General features: G+C 40.7%; 3 protein-coding genes across 9 annotated transcripts in view; 1 reads left to right on the top strand and 2 right to left on the bottom strand.

The window, feature by feature from the left end:
- ETNPPL (ethanolamine-phosphate phospho-lyase) overlaps positions 1–22,497 on the top strand; it is a 397,476-nt gene that overhangs the window by 301,218 nt on the left and 73,761 nt on the right. The window lies entirely within an intron of this gene.
- On the bottom strand, positions 165–10,125 carry CYP2U1 (cytochrome P450 family 2 subfamily U member 1). The gene is made up of 5 exons (XM_068681917.1): positions 9,480–10,125; positions 6,890–7,522; positions 4,808–4,969; positions 3,608–3,775; positions 165–3,181 (listed from the first exon to the last, which is right to left on the bottom strand). The coding sequence occupies exons 1-5, from the start codon at positions 9,907–9,909 to the stop codon at positions 3,003–3,005; spliced, it is 1,572 nt and encodes a 523-aa protein (XP_068538018.1). The 5' UTR covers positions 9,910–10,125; the 3' UTR covers positions 165–3,002.
- SGMS2 (sphingomyelin synthase 2) overlaps positions 14,235–22,497 on the bottom strand; it is a 38,763-nt gene continuing 30,500 nt past the window's right edge. For all 7 annotated transcript variants that reach the window (XM_068681920.1, XM_068681926.1, XM_068681919.1 and 4 more), the window contains exon 6: positions 14,235–21,787. In XM_068681920.1, coding sequence (XP_068538021.1) covers positions 21,584–21,787 — 204 coding nt within the window. In that variant the 3' untranslated portion in view covers positions 14,235–21,583. The remainder of the gene's footprint in view (positions 21,788–22,497) is intronic.

Below are 22,497 nucleotides of genomic sequence, written 5' to 3'. Positions count from 1 at the left end.
TTTCACCCCACCACCACCCTCCCACTACTTCCTTGACTCCCCATCCAAAACATTCTGTAACATCTTCTCACTCAAAAGCTTTTTGTTTTACATAACATGTAAAATGCCAAATATCGCAAGCTTAGCCAGCAAATGGAATTCATTAAAATAACTGTGCAAAGCTGTCAAGCACTTACTTAGGAATGACTTTATTAAAAATAAAATTACATTGAAGCAAATTCTGAAGTAATTTTTAGAAATAAAGACATTTTCATCATTCAGAAATAGCCATCCATTTATATAAACGTACGTTTTTCAATAAGGCATTTGAGATGCTTCCTTCTCCAATAAAAAAAAAAAAGGAAGGGAAGGATAAATTTACAATACAAACCAGATCTGCTGCCACTTTATTTACAGTTTACCAAAGATGGCAACACGGTTTTGAAAACACAAACATTGCATTGCTATTGTTTAGTTACTTTTGTGGCATCCTACACCAATGTCAGTGCATCTGGAAGCGATGAGAGGCAGGTCTGTATTGTCACTTCCAACAGCATCTTGGATTCAGGCAGACACTGACACGGCTGCACCGCCACATCGCTATTTTGAGCTTGTCACAATACACGGTGTTTGATTATAGGTATCACCAGAAATCACACCTTTAAAGTGCTATTTGTAGGAGGGTAATTTTCAAAGCTGACATTTTAAACTAAATCCAGCAGGCAAGACACGCACAGATATATACAATTCCCCATACTAGGAGATTATGTGAATCATCTCTTCTTTGGAATCTTTAAAAAAATAACAATAAAATACTAAAGTGCTTTTCAAATATGTCCTCATGATTAAAAGGACAGATATTTTATAAGTCATTATTTGCACACTAACATCATTATGTGTTTATAGAGGCATTTCAACAGAAAGATAAATATTATCAGCATTTCACTTTAGCTTTCAAATTAAGCATTTAAGGATTTCCAGTCAAAAATCCCAACCGTATATTATTCATTAGAAAATATAAAGCTAAAGAAATGTATGTTTATCACTCCAATGAAGTCAGCTTTTAGTGCAAGTTAATTAGCAATGGTAGCAAACTCAACTTCTTATTGTGCAATCTGGTTTTCAAAAATTTCATACCAACAAACAAACAAACAAACAAACATCCACCAGCATGGGCTAACCTATACAGTAAAAACTTAGATTTTGTAAGAACTGGAAGTTCTCACAAAAAACAGAGGGGTACCAGACCAACCAAATTCATTATTCAGAAACTAAGCCATTGTGTTACTTGCAACAGCTAAGGAAAAGCTTAATTGAAACCCAAAGTATCTTACAGTTTTTGCTAGGCACAAGTTGGCTTTAAAACTTTGAGTTAAAAAGTGACAGAAACAGAGCTAATTTAAAGCTTACGGACTGAATTTTCTTTTGCAGTTTAGGTTTCATGCTACAGAATTCCCAATTTCACTTTACAGTCTATTTCACATTCCAGTCTTGTAAACTTGACATCAGGAGCACTGCTAGTATTTTCTGTATTTCCAATAAGGACAAAAATTCCTTAGAAGAATACATACGTATTTATTTTATCTAATACGAAATTGATAGCTCAAAAGGTATATAAAGAGATCTAAGGATTGTTAAGAAAATTATGTAAAGGTTAATTGTTACACATCTCTCAAAGACTACTTCAGACATTTGAGAGATCTTTTTATTTAAATGGCTTTACTGAGTGCCCCATTCTGAAATACCTAACAGGTTTCCCTGACGCTCGTTCTGACAAAGGTCAACAGCACCAAAATTCTGCATGAGAAAAGAGTAAGGTCCTGTCATATTACTTTTATACATACGGCAGATCTTTTTACAGCATTTGGGAGATACCAAAGAAACATCCTCTATAGTCAGACCTCAAGTTTGTCAGATTCCTCATTTTATATGCCTAAGACCTATGTCCATAGTGTCATTTTGATGCACATTTGACGCAAGACTCCAGTTCTCAAAGCCAAAAAGGTTGTGGCAGTACTATCCTCACTGCCCGTACAGGAAAATCCTGAGTGCAAGCCCCAGCTTCAGGATTATCCACGCGGAGGTCTCCCTGGCTGTTGGTCTCACCCAGGCTGCAGCCAGACAACAAACCATCACTTCTGACTCGGGGAAAACAGCGAATGCAAAGCACAGATGTAGTCTTGAGTATCTGTTTGGCACCAGAGAAAACAGGCTTCTGCTTTGTGTTAGGGAAATCAGCCCTGATGTTTAGGAATAAAACATCTGTGCCCAGAGGCTGCGCACTCCTTTTACACCCCCAGGTTAAGAACGTGGCATGTCCAGATTTGTCTGACCTCCAAGTGAGCCTGGCATGTGCATTATTATTATTATTTTTTGATTTGGTACATGCATATCGTGTTTACAGTGAGCCCTGATAGTCAAGGAAGTTTGGATCCGAGAATTGGGACTGATTTGATCCAGTCTACACCTATGACTTTCTCACAAGAAAGAATGCTCCAAGGTTAAAGCAAGTGTCATTTAGTCCTTTGAAGCAAAGATTTGTTGTTATTTAGGCTCTGCTAGAATGTTTCTTTATACAGAAGAGGCTAATACCCTGTTAATCGTTAATTCTTCTGATATTAGACAATGTCCTTCACATGTTGGGTGGGTTAAATGTTCACATTCTGCTTTTACCAAAATAATAATCATTATTCATTAAAGTAGCAACAGATGTTTTGGACCATTCTTCCATAATTAACATCTGACAAATGGACAGCATTAGCTTAACAGACAGAGGGCTCAAGCCCAGCAAGTTTTAATATCAAATTACAAACTATACAGTCAGTTCCTCTGTGGAATGCAACAGCTAACCAAAAGAATGTTTTCTATCCAGAACTGTAAATGGATCTTTCTCACTGATATGAAATGAAAGCCTACACAGTCACCGTTTTTCTGGTAAGAAATTACCAAAATAAGCTGGAAAGAAAATAAAGCTGGAATTAAAAAGTGCAGTATTTCTTTGTTTCATCGTTTGTGATGCTGTATCATCTCTTCAAAGCTATTATTTTGAACGGACACGGAGCTAACGTTAGACCAAACCTTCCCTCCATAGATGGTTTTGTAGCATTTTCAGGATACACAAAGGTAAAACTTTGCATTAGACTTGCAAAAATTAAGAACAGCTCCATTTTCGCCAACTGCTCTCCCATGCACACACGTTTACCTGAAGAACAGTTAGAAAGAGATGTGTTACTGTTTGACACTGCTGATCCAGCCGTTAACACACATGCAACTCCTAGTCTAGCATATCCCAAACACAGAATTGCTCAAGCTCTGAGTAAATTACAGACTTCCAAAGCTTTGGTCTCCAGTATTTGAGCCTGAATTTTGCTCAGGTTTACTGCCTGGTATAAACAGCATTTACATCTGTAGGAAAAGTGGTGTCAAAGTAAGATTCATCACTTCCCATTTCTGCCTGGCAACTGGAGCTCTGAGGAACACGACCCATTTTGCAAGCCACCAAATGAAATAATAAAACAAGCTCTGCAGAAAGTCCCGTGAGTCCTTGTCAATCTCGTGCCTCTGAGGCCCTCTGCTTGAAAAACGCCACCACCCCCAAGCAGCTCATGAGTGCGTGTGGATATCTTACCCATTCCAAAAGGAATGAAAGCCTCTTTCTTAATTAGCTGGCCATTTTCATCCAGAAATCTTGTTGGCTGAAAGTCATCCGGGTTCTCCCAAATGTTAGGATCTCTGTGCACTGCCCACAAGTTGGGCACGATCACGCTGCCCTTAGGAATAGTGTATCCCTGCAGCACTTGGAACAAAAGCACAAAGACAGAGGATCTGACAAACTGCCAGGAGCAAACACAGACGACTTATTAAAGAATGAAGCCTGGAAACCACCACGACAATTAGACAGAACCCCAGCTGTGGGTTGCAAACGTAGCAGGAGCTTGAGGCAAAGGTGACTGCTGCTGGCCTCGCCAGGTCAGCATCACGCAGGCCAGAGCAGCTAGAGAGACACCAAGCCAGGGCAACAGCTCCCTGCAGGGAAAAGGCAGTAGAGAAGCCTCAGCCACGTTACTCTTCGAGGCCTCCCTGAGCGTGCCAGCAGGACAGCTGCAGCAGCAGTCAGAAAGGCACGCTGCTGCATGGAGGCGTTGTGACCCAGTTTCCTCCCGATCCTGTGCTGCCACAGAGCCCCAGCACAGCGAAGGCGGAGATAAGGAAGAGGGGTGGGTTTTGAACTGTAAGCACAAAAGGGTTTTGAAGTGACTAGCCTCATTGCAGCCTGCTGCACCTCACCGTCCTGCAAGCAAAAACATTAGAAAAGCAAATCAATTCGGTGCTGGAGCTGAAAGCCAAGTGCTGCTACCTCCCGCTGACTTCAACCAGTTCTCAGCTATGTTTACAGAAACACAGCCAACAAAGAGACTTTGAAAAGAATATTTATTGTAGTGTTCTCTGTGGCACATGCCTTTCAGCAAAGCAAAGCAGCTACTTGAAATTAGTATTTTCAGAGTTTTGTGTCTGATAGCCAAAACCAGCTCTGCTGTTCGATGCAAAGGTGGCCTCTCAGCTTTTAACTACCACTACGCACATGAGTTAACACAAACTGACCTCTGGGAAAGAGACTCTACATTAGAAAACTTCTGGATGTTAGGTCAGGCGTGCTGCTTACCTAGGTGGATATCTTGAGCCCACCCGCTCTCTGAATGGCATTTCCCATGCTGAAGTTACATGTCCCAGTGCATAAATGAGGCCTTTGTAAATTCTCACCAGATGTCCCATCAGATTTTCACCCACCAAGGAAACACTGTATGAACAAGTCTCTGCAAATGCTTACCAGTGGTTTCTGAAGCCATTCGAGGAATGGAAAGGGGAACCACTGCCGTCATCCTCTGCACTTCCAAAATGGTTGCCTCTGTGAAGGGCATTTGAGCCTTGTGGGTGAGAGAGGGAACCTTGTCACGTCCCAGAACTGCTTCAATTTCTGCATGAACCTTCTCTATTCAAAGGGAGTGAGAAAAATGAAAGAGATGCACAATATGTGAGAAGGCATGACCTTAATTTCACTTGTCTATGCTTCATTGTTTACACAGATTTGTCAAAAACGACTGCGAGACATGATTTCCTAGCAGAAATAGCTATCCTAGCAGAAGCTTACAGAACAGCCTCATTTAAGAAAAAAACAACCAAGCACAATCTTGACAACTGTCCAGAGGAAAGCCACCGGCAGGACAGACACTGACAGCACCGCTGCATTGCTTAAGTACAGGAAAAGTTCTGCTCCAGATCCAACCTCAGTTTGCCATTTAACTATATGGTAACTTGAATGGTGAAAGCATCAAGTTTCTGGCCAGAATTAAAAAAGAACAAAGCCAGACTGCATGCACTGCATGCTCCAGCTGGTCTCTGGTCCCTGAAATAAAAAAGTCAGTTCTCTAAACTGGAAAAGGTGGTGAAGAGATGGGAAAGATGTCAAGGTAGCTGCTTTGGGAACTTCTGGCGCTGTTACTGCATGCACTACAGACACGCAACTCGCTCTTGCTGTTTCCTGCTTTCTGCTCACAGAACCCAAACTCAGCTACTTCCCAGATCCCCAGGAAGGATGTTCCTTCCCCCATACAGCCCTTCTGCAAAGAGAAAACATAAATTAGTGAGCTGATCTCCACTCAAAGTATTTGTTTGTCCCTTTCTTCTCTCTGAAGGCTCAGCACAAGAAGTTCTATTAAACAAGTTTCCAAGCTGCAAGATTTCCCTCGCCCTTGGACTGGATTCTGCTGCTTTTATTCCAGGGCACTTGGAATGTGGATACACAGCAAAAGATAACCTTGAAAGAGAAGACACCACAATCAGCCTTTCATCCAAAATAAAAAGTCAGTTTTCAGGTTCCACCCTTGATATCCTGAATATTTTGTGGTGGTCCAGCTTCCCTTTTCCAAGATGTGGAAGCCAGGCTTCTGAGAGTTCAAAGTTTTTGCTCTTCTCTCTCCCTAGTGCCGACTCCAGATTAAACAAAAGCCCAATGCAAAAAGTTTCCTGGTTTCAGAGGCAGAGAAGCACCCCAAAATGCAGTATGGGCTGTGTTCAATGAACATTTGCTGCCACCTATTGGGTTTGCTAGGAAAACAAGTTCTCCTATGAAGAACACACAACAAAAACTACCTGAACGGTAGGAGGTCTGTTAATGCTGTGGCCCTTGGGTACCTGCTCCACTACGCTTCTTTCCCATGTAAAAATGAAAACTGCCTTCAGCAGACAAATACATACTCCCTGATTTCCCCCACCCCAAACAGCCCTTCGTCTGCCTTTCCAGAAAGTATCTGTCTGCACCATTTGCTACTGCTGGAAGTTATGCATTTATTGTATCTCCTGTAGGAAACAAGACAAATATATTGACAGGGATTAAAAAAAAAAAAAACACCAACACAAAACCCTTCCAGATATCACTTGTGTAATTTAGAACATATCTCATTCTTGTACCTGCCTATCAAGTCAAGCAGTGATAACCCAGGATCATTAAAAAAACAGAAGAATGAGCCCATGCGATACTGTTTCAAATCTGTCCTTTGTGAACCTTTGCTGAAGTGATACCCTACTTTGCAACCTTTGCTCAACAACCTGTGTTGACACAGATTATTTGGACAATAAACTATGATCTTGACCTATTTAAACAGATTATTCCAGACAGATAGGGGCTGTAAACACTATCTATTTGCTAACTTGTAAAGCAGCTGAAGTACCTGAAAACCTCAAAATCTCAGGTACTTGATGAAAGTATTCCTGGTTTATATTTGTTGCACGTGCATGTGTAGTAGCAGCACTCCTAATGACTTCTATAGTGCAGCTGTTTGCTTCTGCTTCTGAAAATCCATCTGGAGTTTTTTAGTCTGGAATAAAACCCCTAGAATGAACTTAGTCTTACCTTGCACATCTGGATAGATGGACATGTAGAGCAGGCACCACAAGATCGTGTTGGAAGTTGTGTCTGTGCCTGCGATGAACAGGTCACCAATGATAAAAAAGAGGTAGTCTTCATTAAAACTGCTCTCCTTGTTGTTCTTCTGCTCTTCCGCGTGGAGGAAGTACATATCAATGAAGTCCCTGGGATTTGCTGCATCCAGCGTATCCCTGTGCTGTGCAATTATTTTTTTTAGAAAAGCAGTCATGTCTAACTCTGTTTTCCTCAGTTCCCTGAAAGGCCCGAAGGGGAGGTAGTACAGCCACGGGCAGATGTTGACCAGGATCATGTAGCTGTTCACACTTAGCTCTAGTGCGCGGGCCATGTTCTTCAGCATCGTCTTGAACTCGACATCCTCGTAGTTGAAACGCCTGCCGAAGGCCATGGAGCAGATAACGTTGGACACCGCGTTGCGAATAATCGGGAAAGGACTAAAGGCATCCTTCCCGTGCTTCAGCATTTCCTCCTTTATGAACTTCAGCTCCTCTATGATCTTGGGCTCTAAACTGTGCCTTCCCACTCCAAAATGCCGCAGCGTTGACAGAGAGAATTTCCTTTGTTGCTTCCAGACAGGGCCGTAAGGTGCAAAAATAACACCTGGAAGAGAAAGAAACAGTCTGAAACCACTCCGCTCTGTTTGCAAGAGGAAACAGTTACCCAGGCCTGCAACCCCTAAACCAGAAGAGAAGAAAAAGTTACAGGGCAACTCTGTCCCAAGCGTTGGGCTAGGAGCTAGAGGAGGCACACAGCTCCCCCAAAACTTCTTCACAGCAGCCCTGGGAGGCCCACGGGTCCCACACGGAGCAGATCTCCACGCTGCAGCCCATGGAGGAGCTCCCGGTGGAGCAGGAGGGCTGGGGGGAGCTGCTGCCCACCCGTGGGGGACCCGTGTTGGAGCAGTTTGCTCCTGGGGGATGGATGGACCCCGTGGGACGAAGCCGTGTGGGAGCAGTGCTTGAAGAGCTGCTGCCTGTGGGCAGCCCCCGCAGGCTCAGTTTGGGAAGGACTGCTGGGCAGAGAGCTGTTGTGGCAGAGTTCAGCTGCCCAGCTGGCTGGAAGCACCACGTATTTATCATAACCGATGCTTTTTCTTTAGCTATAATCTATATAAGTAAGGGATACGCGTGCTGCAAATACCCAGGGAAGGTGAAGCCAGATTCAGAGCCAACCTGACTTGCATCTCCACAATTCTGCTGCCTCTAGGCACGCGTTCTGTGTAATTATATCATTACGAAACACTATTCAACTCCTTCCCTTCGTGTAAATATTGCTCACTTACAAACAGAAACATCTCCTGTTAACCTAACAGACCACACCAGAGGTACCACCGCAAAACCAAAATGCACTGCCAGCTACTTCTGATGGACTCCTTGGTCAACCCGATAATGTTTGAAGTCACCAAAACAAGGGAGAGTTTTGCTGTTGTTCTCCTAATGTAGTGACATCATCAGTTTGTTTTTTTTTAATTTCTTTTCCAGAAATAAAACGTTACTTTATAAAAGCAACATCAATTCTTCTGTCAACTGCAAATCTTACTGCTAAGTTTAAATGGGAGAGAAATGGCCACAAGAAATTGGCAACAGGAAGACACACCATTTTTCAACACTTAATGTCACCTACATTTCTGTTAAGGCTTCACGTTCATAACCCCTAAGACAAAAAGGAGAATAAACAAATAAGAAATCTGTAGATAGAAACACAGAAATTTGCAGGAACGCGAGACAGCTGTACCCTGAAGGGTCTGCAATCCCAGAGGTGTAATAGCTCAATATAACACAGAGCTGGAAATCTTTAAAGCCACGTCGTCTGATTACATTATTCCTAGTATTAACAATGGACTGAAAAATATAAACACATGACACAGTTCCAAAAGTCCTAAAGCAGGACGTTGGGATGAGTTGGTACAGGCTGCGAATCAGCTGCATTTCCCCCTCTCTGTACAAACAGAAAACCTACTCAAATGTCCATTATCTGGCACTTTAAAAACAGAACCAAAAACTTTTCAAATCCCCTTTTTCCTGTAAAGTTTCCAGGCAGCACTGCTGTCATCAGACACGTGGAAGGGCTGTGCGGGAACGGGTTTATTTGGGGCTGAATTTGCCGTGTCAATAACCAACCTGGCTTTCCAGGGATTGGGGCTGGGGTGGTTTTGTTTGCTTACAGCAGCAGCACAGCTCAAATTGCTCCAGTGTCTAGCTGCTCATCCCTTTTCTTCCCTCGGTCCTTGCTGAATTTATGGGACCTGGCAATATTCATGCCCTGTAAGAATTGCACAGCAGTAAGATGTTATATTGCTAAATATAAATAGTCTATCCCTTTTTAAAATTAATTTAAAAAACCGCAGCTATGCTAGCTGGTTGCTTTTTAATCAATACAGCCTAGGTCCCTCTGATCTTAATTGATCCACGCTAAATGTCAGCGCGCTCATTAAGCGGTGGGCGCTGCAATTAAAGGCAGCCTCATTCCGCCCCATCCGTTAGATGCCCCCGATGTCGCTCGGGAGCCTTATTTCTGCCTGAATTTCCCCAAATCAGGGCCTCCCCCGGCCCCTTACCCTTCTTTCTGGTGATCATCAGGACGATGGGGACGGAGGGGCGGTCGCTGAACACCTCCGCCTGCTGCACCAGCGCCTCCCGCACCGCCCCGAAGGTGTTGAGGACGATGAAGGGGCGGCTGCCCACGAAGAGGCGGAAGATGCCGCCGTACATCTTGGTGAGCCCGGTGAGGAAGACGTGCGGGGAGAAGACGGGGGAGCCCCGGCCGCGGCCCCACACCTCCACCCCCCACCTCCGCAGCAGGGGCGGCGGCAGCAGGGCGAAGGCGAAGTTGCCCACCAGCGGCCAGGGCGCGGGGCCCGGCGGCAGCCCCTGCGGCTCCTCCCTTCGCCTCCTCCGCAGCAGCCAGCAGCAGCCCAGCCAGCACACGGCCGCCAGCAGCAGCTCGGTGGCGCTGGGCACCCGCAGCAGCCACGGCCCCGCCGCCATCCCTTCGAGAGGCGCCCGCGCTCGGCTCCCCCCTAAGATGGCGGAGGCGAGGCCTGAGGCGGCGCGGCCGCCCCCAGCGCCCTCACAGCGCCCGCCCCGGGGCCGGGCTGCGCCGCCGTGCGCTGACAGTAAAGCCCCCAAAGGACGGGAATGGGGCCGAGGGGTTAGGATTTGGCGGCTGGGATGGGGATTTTGGGGGAAAAGGGTGTGTAAAGGCGCCCCCGAGGTTGGATGGGGAGCGCAGCAGCTGGCCCGCTTCACAAGTCAAAGGGGGGTGCGGCGCGCTGCGCTGAGGGGGGTGGCTGCAAAAGCGTTTAGGAGAATAAAACCAAAATCTCCCCCAGGAGGTTCAGGGCAGCTATTGCAATGGAGTAGCTCCCCTCTTGTTTTCCTCCTCCACCGCTGTTATAATTTAAGTCAGGTTTGAATAAATGGCGGCAGGTCTGTCACAAACATGCAGTGACTTTCCGCAGCTGTGAGAAGGGAGTTGCTGTTACTCACATCCAAACACCATTTATCCAAAGTGGCATTTTTTTAAAATCTATTTTTTATGGGGATTTAGCTGAAAATGTGGAAGTATACATCATCCTTCTTTCCCTCACCAGATACTAAAGGTTGTAGGTCCTGTGCAATACACCACATTTTTCCTGTGTTTGTATAGCCAAGGACTACAAGGAGCACAGCTCCAAAAAACTGCTCTTGATGGACGCAGACCCACACAGAAAGGCTCCATGGTCCTACACAGTCCTCTTAGAGGGAAGGTGCCTTTAGTTCTCAGCCTTCCCCACAAGAAGAACCTGGGTTTTAGGGGAACGGAAAGGGGACAGTGCCCTTGTCCCCCTGATGTTACACCTCAATCCAATTTCTTCCCCAAACTAAAACTTAGTACCTACAAAGGGAGGTGGGTGTTGAAAGGTGCTAATGCATGCTCTCCAAAACCATTTGCAGGAGCATCAGTGATTTTAGGAAGTGGTCTTCATTCTCCCTTACGAGAAGGAGGAAAACACAGGGCAAAATGCAAGTACACCACCTTTAAAAGTGACTAGCACCACCAAAAAAAAAGCAGTGCTTGCCCTCGATTTTTTTTTTTTTTTTAAATAGTTGAACATTTGAGAAAAGATGACAAGCAGCTCTTGGCCAACAGCTGGACTATATTAAAAAGGTTTTATTGCAATAATACAGAAGTTACAGGAGTTTTGGACATACGTAAAGCTTCAAAGGGTCAAGGTCAGGTTTTCTCCCAGCAATTAAGGCAAGTGGATGTAATCTCTTTAATATCAACAGCAAGCATATGTTTTACTAGCCACTGAGGAAACAAAGTGGAAACTAAGATCACATTTAAATTAGCAAAAAGCAGAACAGAATGCAGACTTTTTTCATCTGTACTTGGCAGAAATTCAGTGGTTAGTTACAACATTCACAAAACGAAAAGGTCATCTATTAGAAAGATACAGCATGAGGTAACATGAAAATTTAGCTGAATTAAGGAAATTTGAATCGGTCTCAAGAAAAGCTTTATGTTCTGCAGTCTGAAAATAAACTAAGCTATTCAGCATAGTTGAAAAAACATTTGTTTACTTTACATTAGTTTTCTTCACATAAAAATAATCTAGTCTCACTTCCTTCTCAGCCTTCTCATTCAAGAAGCGACTAAAGAAATTCTCCTTCACCCCATATGCAATTGAAAGATTGGTTTCAGTAGCACACGGCTACTTCTAGCTTGCTCAGAGGTTACATTTTATATGAGTTTTGATAAAGCATATTTGTAATTTCAAGGGACTTTACTAATCAAATGTAAACTTTACTCTGAAATATTAAATGGATGTAGAATACTTAAAAATAACAATTGTTGGAACAATAAAGTCAAAGTTGTTCCAAATAAGATTAGAACCAAATAGCCTCATTTTAAAACAAAATTAACAGCAAAATATAACTGATTACTTTCTTAATAACCTATTATACCCCTACAAACTACATGTACAAGCTTTATCACTATAATGCTTTCCTTGGAAATCAATCCTCCCCAGTCCCACTATGAGTGGGATAAAAAAAAAATAAACTCCCATGTGCTTATATGCTTAAAGAAAAAATCCGTTCCTCAAACTGTTGTGCCCTCGATTGAGTAAATCAAAGCATTTGCTGATTCTATTTTTAACAGGCAAAAATCTCTCTGAAACAAGCAAACAACCTCACCAGAGTAAAAAAAAAAAAAAAAAAAAAAAAAATCATTAAGTACTTAAAAGAAATATGAATTGTTTTGAACTAAAGATAACCAAACTACAGAATTAATGCCAAAGCAGAACTGGAAGTTTAAAGTAAGCCCTCAAAACCAATATAATATTCCTTTCCCAAACTTTATCTTAGCCTTTGAATCCTATCAACGCTTAGTAGATGACTATATAACAGTCAACAGCCTACGTTGTCAACAGCTATGTAGTTGCTGTCTTAACACCTATTTTCTTTAAGTCTGGGCTGTGTTTTCATATGCTTCATTTCAGCTTGTAGGCAACCTTTGGATGTTTATTTTTATAGGCACTTTATTTGCAAAAACCTTTGTTAAAAGCGCATTGAAGATACTGGAAAGTTCTCTGAGTAAGACTGGTGCACTGGCAAATATTCCTGTAACCCACAGCAGGTGCTAACACTAAAAGTCTGCACTAACTCGTCAAGTACATGTCACTTGCTCACAAAGGCTTCATTTTGCAGGGTGTTTATATATGCAGCCATTTATTTGTTAGTATATTTAAAATATTGCACTTGTTTTAGTAAATGAAAAAGATAACTAATTTTATCTGAGGCATCCTGTAGTTAAGATAAGAAAGTTATATTCCACTGCGGCTTAAAACTGTTGCAGATGACTTCGTTCTCTCTTTGGCTCTTCCCGATTTCCTACTACTAAAGCAAGCCCTGAGGGAAGTGGTGAGACAGTGCAGATTCCTGTCACTAGGTCACCCATCTTACCCTGCTTTTATCCTAAATTGTTTGTTTCAGCTTTAAGTGAAATTGCTGGAACATTCTTCGGAAAGACACAGAAGTCCCTTAAAATAAATCTTAGAGAAGCTTGTTTGTTTCCTCAAGTAACAAAAGGAAATTATTCAAGAGAACTTATGCCAGTATATAAGAGAGAGCAGTTCATTAAGACCTTATGGCACAACCTTCACGCACATTGCGGATGACATTTTTAGCCAGTCTGTATGTTCAAGCATCCAGAAGTGGAATGATTATTCCATACTTTCCCATACGTAAATCTCACTTATTTCAGAGTTGGCTATAGTAAAGTTCCCAAATATTACAGGCAGTGCTTTCACTACTGCGAGTTGGAAAGTAAGGAGCTTTTGACAAGAGCTAAAGGGTTTGATTTCTCTCAGAGAGAAAACATAGATACTGCTGCCTGAAGACTAAATGGAAAGTGATTAGGAAGCACATTACCCTTCATTATATGCAACAAAACAATAACAAAGAAATATTCTGCAACAGAAGGCACAAGAAGTTTCTCTTTAAAATTTTAATTTTAATCTTAAAAGGTTGCTCGTGAAGTTTTAAAATAAAGTGACTTGACTTTTCCGTAGTCTCAACAGTCTTAGTTTAAGACTTTCTCACCTTTATTCATAAAGTCTGACTATAAATTGCCCTGATAATTTTGTCAAGCTACATTTCTGCTCTTTAGATATGGCTACATGGTCATCTCCCTTCACAAATATTTTTCAAAACCTTCAGCAAGAGATGCACCTATGCTAGAGAGTAATCCGTATTCTTCTCGTACAGTTTTGTCCATTTCATATTCTTTTTCTGTCTTCAAAGCTTCAACAATAGTGATGAAACCAGAGAACATTTTTCTTAAATTATTAGCCTATGCCTTAACCCGACCCAATAGTTTTTAGATTTTAGACCAAGCTTCAAAAGATTAACCATCCTAAGTACATATGAAAATTCAGTCTCAGACCTCTAGTCTATACCCATATACACTCCTAACTTCTTCCTGCCTTTAAAATATTTACAATTATTTTTTATTTATATAAAATAAATAGAAAAGGGTCATATTTGTATAAAAAGCATTTGGAACAAGCTTAAAATATAGATAAATTGCTTTATTGAAAAAGGTGTCAAAACAGCTTTGCTTAATGTTCATGGGTGAGAAGAGAATACCAGCTCTTGATAATTTTCTTGATAAGAGATTATTAGCACCATAAATGGACATAGATTTTTGATTTTAAAAGATGTGTGTTCATGTAAGTAGTCCAAAGTATTGCATTTGTTTTGTACATAGGCTGACCATAAAAAGTTTCAACTCTTACGTGCCAAGTGAATAAACCACAATGGACAAATTTCTTCAACATTTTTACCAAATTCATGGTCAACAGTGCAAGTGATCATGACAGATAGCACCTTTTCAGATAAGCTATAAGATGCTTACATTATTGCTATTTTTTTTAAAGTACAGCTAGTGCAACAGTTTTTTATACAGTGAACATAGATCGCAGCGTCTTACAAATCACAACTCTAGTATCTCATGGCATACAGCAAACTATAACACTGAGTTGTCACCCACTTAACCTGAATTGCTGACATGCTAGAAAGTGTCACAATATCCTGAAAATTTTACAGTTTGAGAGCTAACTCTTGCTAGTTCGAAATAACTTGCATAAAAAAGGATGCCCAGTTTGCAGACATCAGTAGAAATTGCAGCACAGAAGGCCTAAAGTAGTACCATATTTTAAAATAGGGTTATGCTGCACATGTTTGTAGAACTGGATCCCAAAGCCATAAAAAAAAGACAATTGAAAGTGGCCATATATTGGTATGTAAGCATGCACACCCCACAGCATTCCTGTATTACCACCTCTGGTTCCTCAGCAGCCAACGACACTTCTGGCATAGGTTTTCCTAGGCTGGATACATAGCTCCAATTAACAAAGCTAGGAATTCAACCTAGGAGAAGCAATACAAGAAAAGCTGTTGGCTGGTGACAACAGAACCATATCGCAGTCAGAAGTGATGTCCTGTGTTGTTTTTAAACAGAAACCTCTGGACTTCTCCACAGTTCTCCTTAAAGTCAGATGGAAATGGTAAGATCTGCAGCCCACAGATCATTATTTCCTCTTTCTTTCAGGTTCCTGGGTGCCTTACGAAACAGCCAGAACTCATCTTTACCACACTCAGACATGCCCTCCTGGATCAGTCAGTAAACCAAAATGAACGTACTAAACATTCACAGAGCAAGAATTTCTCAAAGCAATTGATTTCTGACAAAGAAGCATGCCCCAGGATGATAGGTTTTGTACTTGAAGATAATTTCAGGTTGAAAGTAGTGCAAAGATGTGTCCAGCAAAGATAGCTTCAAAATTACGAATCAAGCCAAAAGGTTTCTTGAATGTAAATCAGTCTTCTGCACCACACCACTTAGAGGGTAATTAATAGAAGCAAGTGAATAAAGATAGAAGCTCAAGGCAGCTTATGCTAAACGTAGGCAGCATTTTGAATGGCCACAAACTATGAAAAATTGGAATGTAAATCCAGCTTTTACAGTAATAAAGAAGCCCTGATAACAAGTTAACCAAAGTAGAGGAGAGGCTGAAGTTCAGCTGTATTGTATAAGGTCCATACAGTTATAATTCACTGGGTGGAAGATGCAAGCAAGCAGGGAGATAAATTTCCCCGCCACATTCTTAGCACTCCCGCTGTCCCCTAATAACTTAAGAAGTATGCAAACAGACCCACTCGCTTCAAGTGCGGCTCACACGCTGGACGTAATACCAGCTTACATACGCTGCAGACTTAAAACACAGCTCTCCGATAACTGGCTTTACAGTGGGCTGCCTTTTACAGAAGAGAAAAGCATGGAAAGGACAGAAGCGATCTTTGCTAGGCTTTCTAACTGCTGCTACTTCTGGTGCTGGGCCCTTGGTCTGAAAGAATCCCCAAAGAACAAGCAAAGATGGCTCAGCCTGTTATGCAAGTAAAACCCAGACTTTTTCCCCAGTGAAAAGATAAGGCTGTGTTCCACCTACAGTATCATGTATGCAGAACAGAGCACCCTGCACCGGCGTGCTTGGTGCCTGCGTGACGTTTCCACCTTGAGTTCAGAATTTTTTCTGACCACATTTGATAGAAAAGTCATCTTCAGATATATTTTGGCAAAGATCTTTCTGAAAATTAATCTCAGTTGGCACAAAGTAGATTCCCCTGTAAAGTCTTCCTAGTTTCACCAACACTAAAAGACCTCATCATAGAGAAGGCAAATACAAGACCTGAAATTAACCTTATACAGCCATGGCTTGAAGGATGAGCATTTCTGCTAGAGGAAACTCACACAGAGACTTTATAAAATACCTCAGGCACTGTAGATATAATAGAGCCACATTTTTTCCATTGACATTTACCAGAACTAAACTCCCTTAGGAACAACCATACAGCAAGTAAAGGACAAAATACTCACTGCTCATCTAGAGGAAAGGCAGTGCCAAGCAGTAGAGCATCATTTGAGAACGCCACATTTGAACATAGCTAAGCATAATAGTATAAATACAGCATTTTTCTACTATGGTATAGTTAAGACTACCTGCAGCATGCAACCAAAGAGTCACCTGAATTGAAAATGTTCTTCCAGCAACAGCTGTTTTGCCCTGTCCTCCTTTAATGGGTTGCATCTTTAAGTGCTAGCCCACAGCAGCTAACCACAGAAAGTGAGCTTCAAGTATTTGCTAAGTTCCAAGTCCTAGGAATTAAAACACTTCCACTAAAAATGAGTTGTCTTCTGGTTTTAAGCAATAATATTCATCAGGAGAGAAAGCATCCTCAACACCAAGAATTATTTCAGAGCCATGCTAGAAGCAGCATAATTTACTGCATCTTAAAAAACATTGAGTGTTTTATAACTGAAAGATTGGTTAGTGAAATAAAAGATGAGTTCAGAAGCACAACTGCTCTCCTGCAGCATTTTGTGATTATTTCAGGCTAGGCAGAGATAGCTTACATACTTTCTAGGTTAATAAGGTTTAAACAAATAGTTAAATCCGGAGAAACTTGAGCCAACTAGGACAAGGTTCAGTATATGGTAAGTATCACAGCACTTCGTTCTTGTTTCTAGAACTACTAGCAACAGCTTGGAGGAACTGCTCACAAAAATTATTATTATTTTTTTTTTTAGATCTCCAAGCATCTCTTATCCCCATGCTTTTCTTATAGGGGATATTACGGATGAGAACCAGTACAGCTGACAGCAGACACGCATCTCTACTGTTAAGCACTTCACTTTATAGTGCCTGTTACTTCCCAGTCATACATTCTTCACAGCACTATTGCATATAATTCTACCTTACTTGGAAGTTAGTTGTAGTGGTAGCTCAATTTCTTGTAAAAAAGCAATAATACGGTCACTCCAATGTATTCATCTTCCTTACTTTTTCTTTTTAAATACTAAAACGCAAAGGCTTTCTGTTCAGTCTCAGTGCCTTGGCACTCTCCCTTGCACTGGAAAGCATCATAAAGTAACATAAGAAGCTTAACTTACAAGCAGAATTACTTCGGTGGCATGCTGGGACATTTTTATGTGCACTTAACCAGCAACGCATTTGAATAGTGGCCAACAGAAGTATTTATTTTAAGATCCTTTTTTTCAGTAACAGAATTTAAGTCCCATTAATTTTAGTGCCCAGTATGGAGAGCACTTTGACTTGGAATTGTTCAGTCTTACAGTAATCATTTTAGTGTTGTGCACCTACAGAAGCCTCCTAAGCAAGTCCAAAACATTTTGTATGGATAAAGATGCCAATGGAGCTTTACAGCTCTGAAGTCAGCCAGAAATGAAGACTAGTTCCAAAGATTTGTTCAGTACACCCGTTAGATTGAGCAGGTTTCTAAAGTTACCCCATGAATCTTTAAGATAATTTTGGTAAGTTAAGAAAAAGATGTGGGGAAAGTTCCTTTAATAGTAAATGGGCTGACTTCATCTTGCCCTGAAATTAATGGAGCTGATCTCCACAGCCATAAGTCATATTTCACGTCTGCTGAAAAGAGACAAGCGATTTGGTTCAGTACCAAACTCAGACAGGGTAAGTTATCTACCCCGATACTAGTGATGGGAGAAAGTCAGAGTTCGAACAGATTGAGATTTAAGATGTGGGTAAGAGGATTTGCAATGATCTAATTAACAGAATTCTCTCTCATGTCTTAGAAGTATTCCAGAACTCACAAGTATTTTATTACTGAGCTTTGTTTCTCAGTTATTTGAAGGCTGTATTTTCTTAAAATAAGAGTCTTGATTTTCCTCCCTCCTTTACAAAAAAAAAAATCCAGTGCTACAGTTGATAGCAAATGTTTGGCACAGCTTTTTGCTACTACCCCAACTGTAGCTATCTTTCCAAGAACAGCGGAGAATGATTAGCATCTAGTACCGTTTATATCCACAAGGGAGTGCTAAGCACCTAGCAGACATCTCAATTTACAAGGCTTTCAAGCGTTACTCATTTCTGACATCGGAACTAAGCATCTGCAGCATGACAGTGTAGCAGCACACTTGAAACGCTGAGGTTAAGCTGTTAAATGCAGTCTGGCATTTGAATTCCCAATAAACTTTGGTTAACTTTAGTTAGGCAATGCAGAGCACCCAGCAGCATTCAAAGCATGCTGATAAGCCAGGTGTTCAAGTGTAGCTTTTTTTTTTTTTAAGTGCCTAGAAAGTTCAACATGTAGATGCTCTTCAGTAGAGAGAAGGAGCGTTTTATTTATAGCCATAGTACAGGTGTAGCTCATGACATCTCTAAGATTATCATAACCCCAGGAAAAATAAACAACATACTGCTAATCAGCAGGGCATACGAAGCCCAAATCTGCCTACAATCAAGTGACCAGTAAATTACATGGATCCCAAGACCCTCCTGTTCTTCTCACCCACTGCAATCCCCTTCCCTCTTAGAAACTGTTTTCAGCTTTACAGTTCATGTGCAATGATCACTATGTTCTTGAAGTTACATACCAGCTGTGTTTTGGATTGGATAGACTACTACAGCAGTAAGCACTATCATGTAGCATTACTTACTTACCCCATTTCATCACCATATATATAGGCCCCAAAAGTCTTCAAGCACATCTGTGTTAAGTTTGCAAGAACAATTTAAAGCCATAGAGGATTTTTTTTTTTTTTTTTGTAAAGTTAACACACACCCTTGTGAGGTGTTTGATATAGTGGAGAAAAGTTGAGCACTTAAGGTGGGATTGAGCCAGAACAGGAACCAAGTATTTTGCGCTAGGGCTGCCACTTACTTTCCTTCCGCATTACCATAGAAGTTTCTATCAGATTGAGCAGCAGAATGAAAGCTCACATTGACCAATAAAAGCAAATCCTTTTCATTGTATTATGTTTTCTCCTTCCATCAATAGGAGTTTCCTGTGCAAAAAAAGAAACCTAACCCTGCATGAAGAAATTCTACTCAGCAGATATTTTACAGAAAACTCAGAGATATAGTAGTGGCTATGCAGATGATTAGTTACCTGTTATCAAAGCATTTTATTATTCAGCCACCAGATGAAAGCCACTGTTTAAGCTCCTTATTGGAACGTTTGCATCGTGTTATTTTCAAGGCATGGTTAACACTAGTGAAATTCATTCACGATTTTCTAGAAGATAGTATTACTAGTAGTGGCTGATCATGAACATATTTGAGATATCAAAGCCTAGAGTTCAGTTTCAAAGAGGTATTATGCTCTATGAAGTTATAGTGATCCAACAAGCATCTTGGGAGATTTACAGACTGTCATTGAACTAAGTACAATAAAGGACTTTTATGCAACTGTTTTGATTCCAGCCTTTTAGCAGCTCAAGATCTATAAGGAGCAAGCAAATGACTGCGTAGGTATGTCCATACACACATAACTTCCAGGGGCATGTTAGAAAATTCTGAGAAGCTTATTTAAAATAAAACCAAAACAGCAGAATTTCTTTCTTAGCTAAGTTTTGCCAAGAATATATTGTAAGGAACATTGTTTATTGTATTTTACTTCAATAACGCACAAAAATATTTGAAATGCACATTAATTCTCATATACAACTTAGTTATTGATCCCCTTAACTAAAAAAATCGTATTTGAATACTCTGTATTGCATTTTAATACTTTAACTGGACTCTTTTTAAAGAAGTTGTCATTATTTAAACTATGTTCACACTTGTTACTCAGTTCAAGACATTCTTAAAATAAACACCATTTCCACCTCAACTCTTAACGCAGTTTTTGCTTTGCCATCAGGATTAACTGAAGACTTGGAAATGAAACTGAGTTAACTGCAGAAATGAATACAGACAATGGGTTGTTAAGCATGGCATGCCAATTTCCTACTTTTTTTTTCCCCCAACAATACAAAACAAAAAAGCAACAAGAACCAGGTAGCTGTCAATTTGTATTTTTGTTACATGTTCACGCCATGGTAGTTTCCTACATTCTCAGCCAACTGGCTCATACACCCATTTTAGTTTGACTAAAACCCCAGGGGGAAAACCACAGAATTTGCATGAGTTATACCCCAGTGAAGTTTATTATGAAATGTTTTTAGGTAGTAATTGAAGAAAGGCTACTGTTGTTTTTTATTTACTTTGTGTTTTTCTCCAATTAAGTCACAGAAATATGTGCCAACAGGTAAAAAAAAAAATAAGTTTGATGCAGAACTATGGCTCCCAAGCAAACTTGCTACATAGTTTCAGCAGAAAATAGCTACTAAAATTAAAAGTTCACTTTAAATATAGCCCCATTTCAAACCCGGTCTCTCAAGCAGGTGAGATCAACAGGACTTTGCCTGAATTATCAACAGTACGATCACTCTCCAGATGAGTAGGTTTGGTTAACATGTTTAACTACACAGTGTGTGCTTTTGTGTATATGCAAATACATACACCAACAGTCACTGTATAGCTCTATAGACAAGGCCAAACTGCAGATAGAGACTTAGACTTTGAAATTGTGTCCTTTTTAAAAAATAATGTTTTAGGCTCCTTGAGCTCTGATGGTAGCAGCTATTCCTAATTTGCAAAGTTATCCAGTAGCACAACAGTTTAAATATAAAATATTAATAAAAATGTAAAAATTGATATATAGTAGAGTATATGGAAGATAGTAGGGGTAGTAGTATTTTAGGGTCATAAGATATTCATGCCCACAGCATGTAGAAAATATTCAAGACTTGCCTCCAGCTCTACTAGTCATGTAAAGGTCTTACCTTCATTAGCAAGGATAGTGCAACAAACCACTTCCCACAATTGTATTATTATTTGTGTACTTCAATACACTGATATCGTGCTTTTACAGCTTAGCATGTCTGCCCTTACACTCCAGATCTCTGAAGATGACATTTTTGGGTGCTTCTGTGGATGAGCAATAGTTAGTAACGAAAGTGTTAATGGGGTCTTTGGCACCTCTATCTCATTAGTAAAGCAAAGTCCTGCTCCATTTTCTTTCAGGAAAAGTCCCATCAGTGGTGCATTCTACTAGCACTGAAGAGTAGAATAGGTCTGTACAGTATGATGATAGGAAAACATTACGAAACAGCAATATATTCATCTACAATTGTCTTTCCAATCAATTGCACAGAAGTTTGGTCCACTTCTTCAGTTAGCATAGTCCTCTTAAGAACTTTGGTTACAGCATTAACGTTTTGGTAAAAAAAAAAAAGAGCAGATGCTTTTCTTCAAGTAGATTTTTCATTGTCTTCTCCCATCTTCTGAACCCGTGAATACTTTTTGCATGAAGATTTGAAGCAGCTAGGAGGCCAAGATATTGGCCAGGAGAAGCTGCAAGGGACAGAGCCTTGCACGTTCTTCTCGAAGAAATAAAATATTGGGTACCACCATGCTCGAGAAAGAAAGTTCGTCTGCGAAGAGACCTTCAGAGTCTGTATTGACAAAAGTAGGTAAGGAGAAAAAGAACACAAAGAGACAATCAGTTTAAAGCACTAATAACCATTTAAGACCAAAAGAAGCAATATTCACATGCATGTCTGCAAAGGCATGTTGTCTTGCAAAAATGCAGGTAAATACATTGCATTTAGCATGGAAAAAAGACTGATGAGTACTCAAGTAGGCTACAATACAAACATATACTACAAACTGAGCACCCTACAGAAAGGGATACTCTAAGCACTCCAGGGAGATAAAGCACTCAAGCCTTTTTGAAGGAGAGTCTTTTCAGGCATGTCGTGTTTCCATTAATGACTAGTAGTTGAAAACGAGAATAAAATGTCAGTTCTCAAGCTCTTTTATGTTCCTACTTGAAAATACTGAAGTAAATGAAAATATCTTCTGAATAATATATTTTTAAGTGACTTTTACAGCAGAACTGCCAATAGAATTTCAAGATGGTGAGAAATTTACCTAGAGCAACCTAAATTATCTACCGTTGATTCATAAACTTACATAATCAAGGGCTATTCTGCACATCCACAACAGCAACAGAACATTGAAGTTCAAAAAAAGTGTTTTTATGCCAAGATATCAGAGATGTTTTTTAGAACTTAAACCCCAGATTAAGAAGAGATTATCAAAGCATTAAACATTTACTTAAACCATAGTAAAGTCAAGCTCCTTGACAAACTCAACTAAAACT

Source organism: Anas acuta, chromosome 4, assembly GCF_963932015.1.
Source record: "Anas acuta chromosome 4, bAnaAcu1.1, whole genome shotgun sequence".
Taxonomy (NCBI): domain Eukaryota; kingdom Metazoa; phylum Chordata; class Aves; order Anseriformes; family Anatidae; genus Anas; species Anas acuta.
The sequence above is the reverse complement of the archived record's forward strand: the minus strand, read 5'-3'. Positions and strand labels throughout refer to the sequence as shown.

Bases quoted from the DNA above. Each gene is read 5' to 3' on its own strand.
- CYP2U1 (XM_068681917.1), bottom strand. From the start codon at position 9,909: ATGGCGGCGGGGCCGTGGCTGCTGCGGGTGCCCAGCGCCACCGAGCTG. The intron at 4,970-6,889 runs GTAAGACTAAGT...CCCTTTGAATAG, and splicing joins CATCTATCCAGATGTGCAAG to AGAAGGTTCATGCAGAAATT. The intron at 3,776-4,807 runs GTAAGCATTTGC...TTTTGTTCCAAG, and splicing joins AATGGCTTCAGAAACCACTG to TGCTGCAGGGATACACTATT.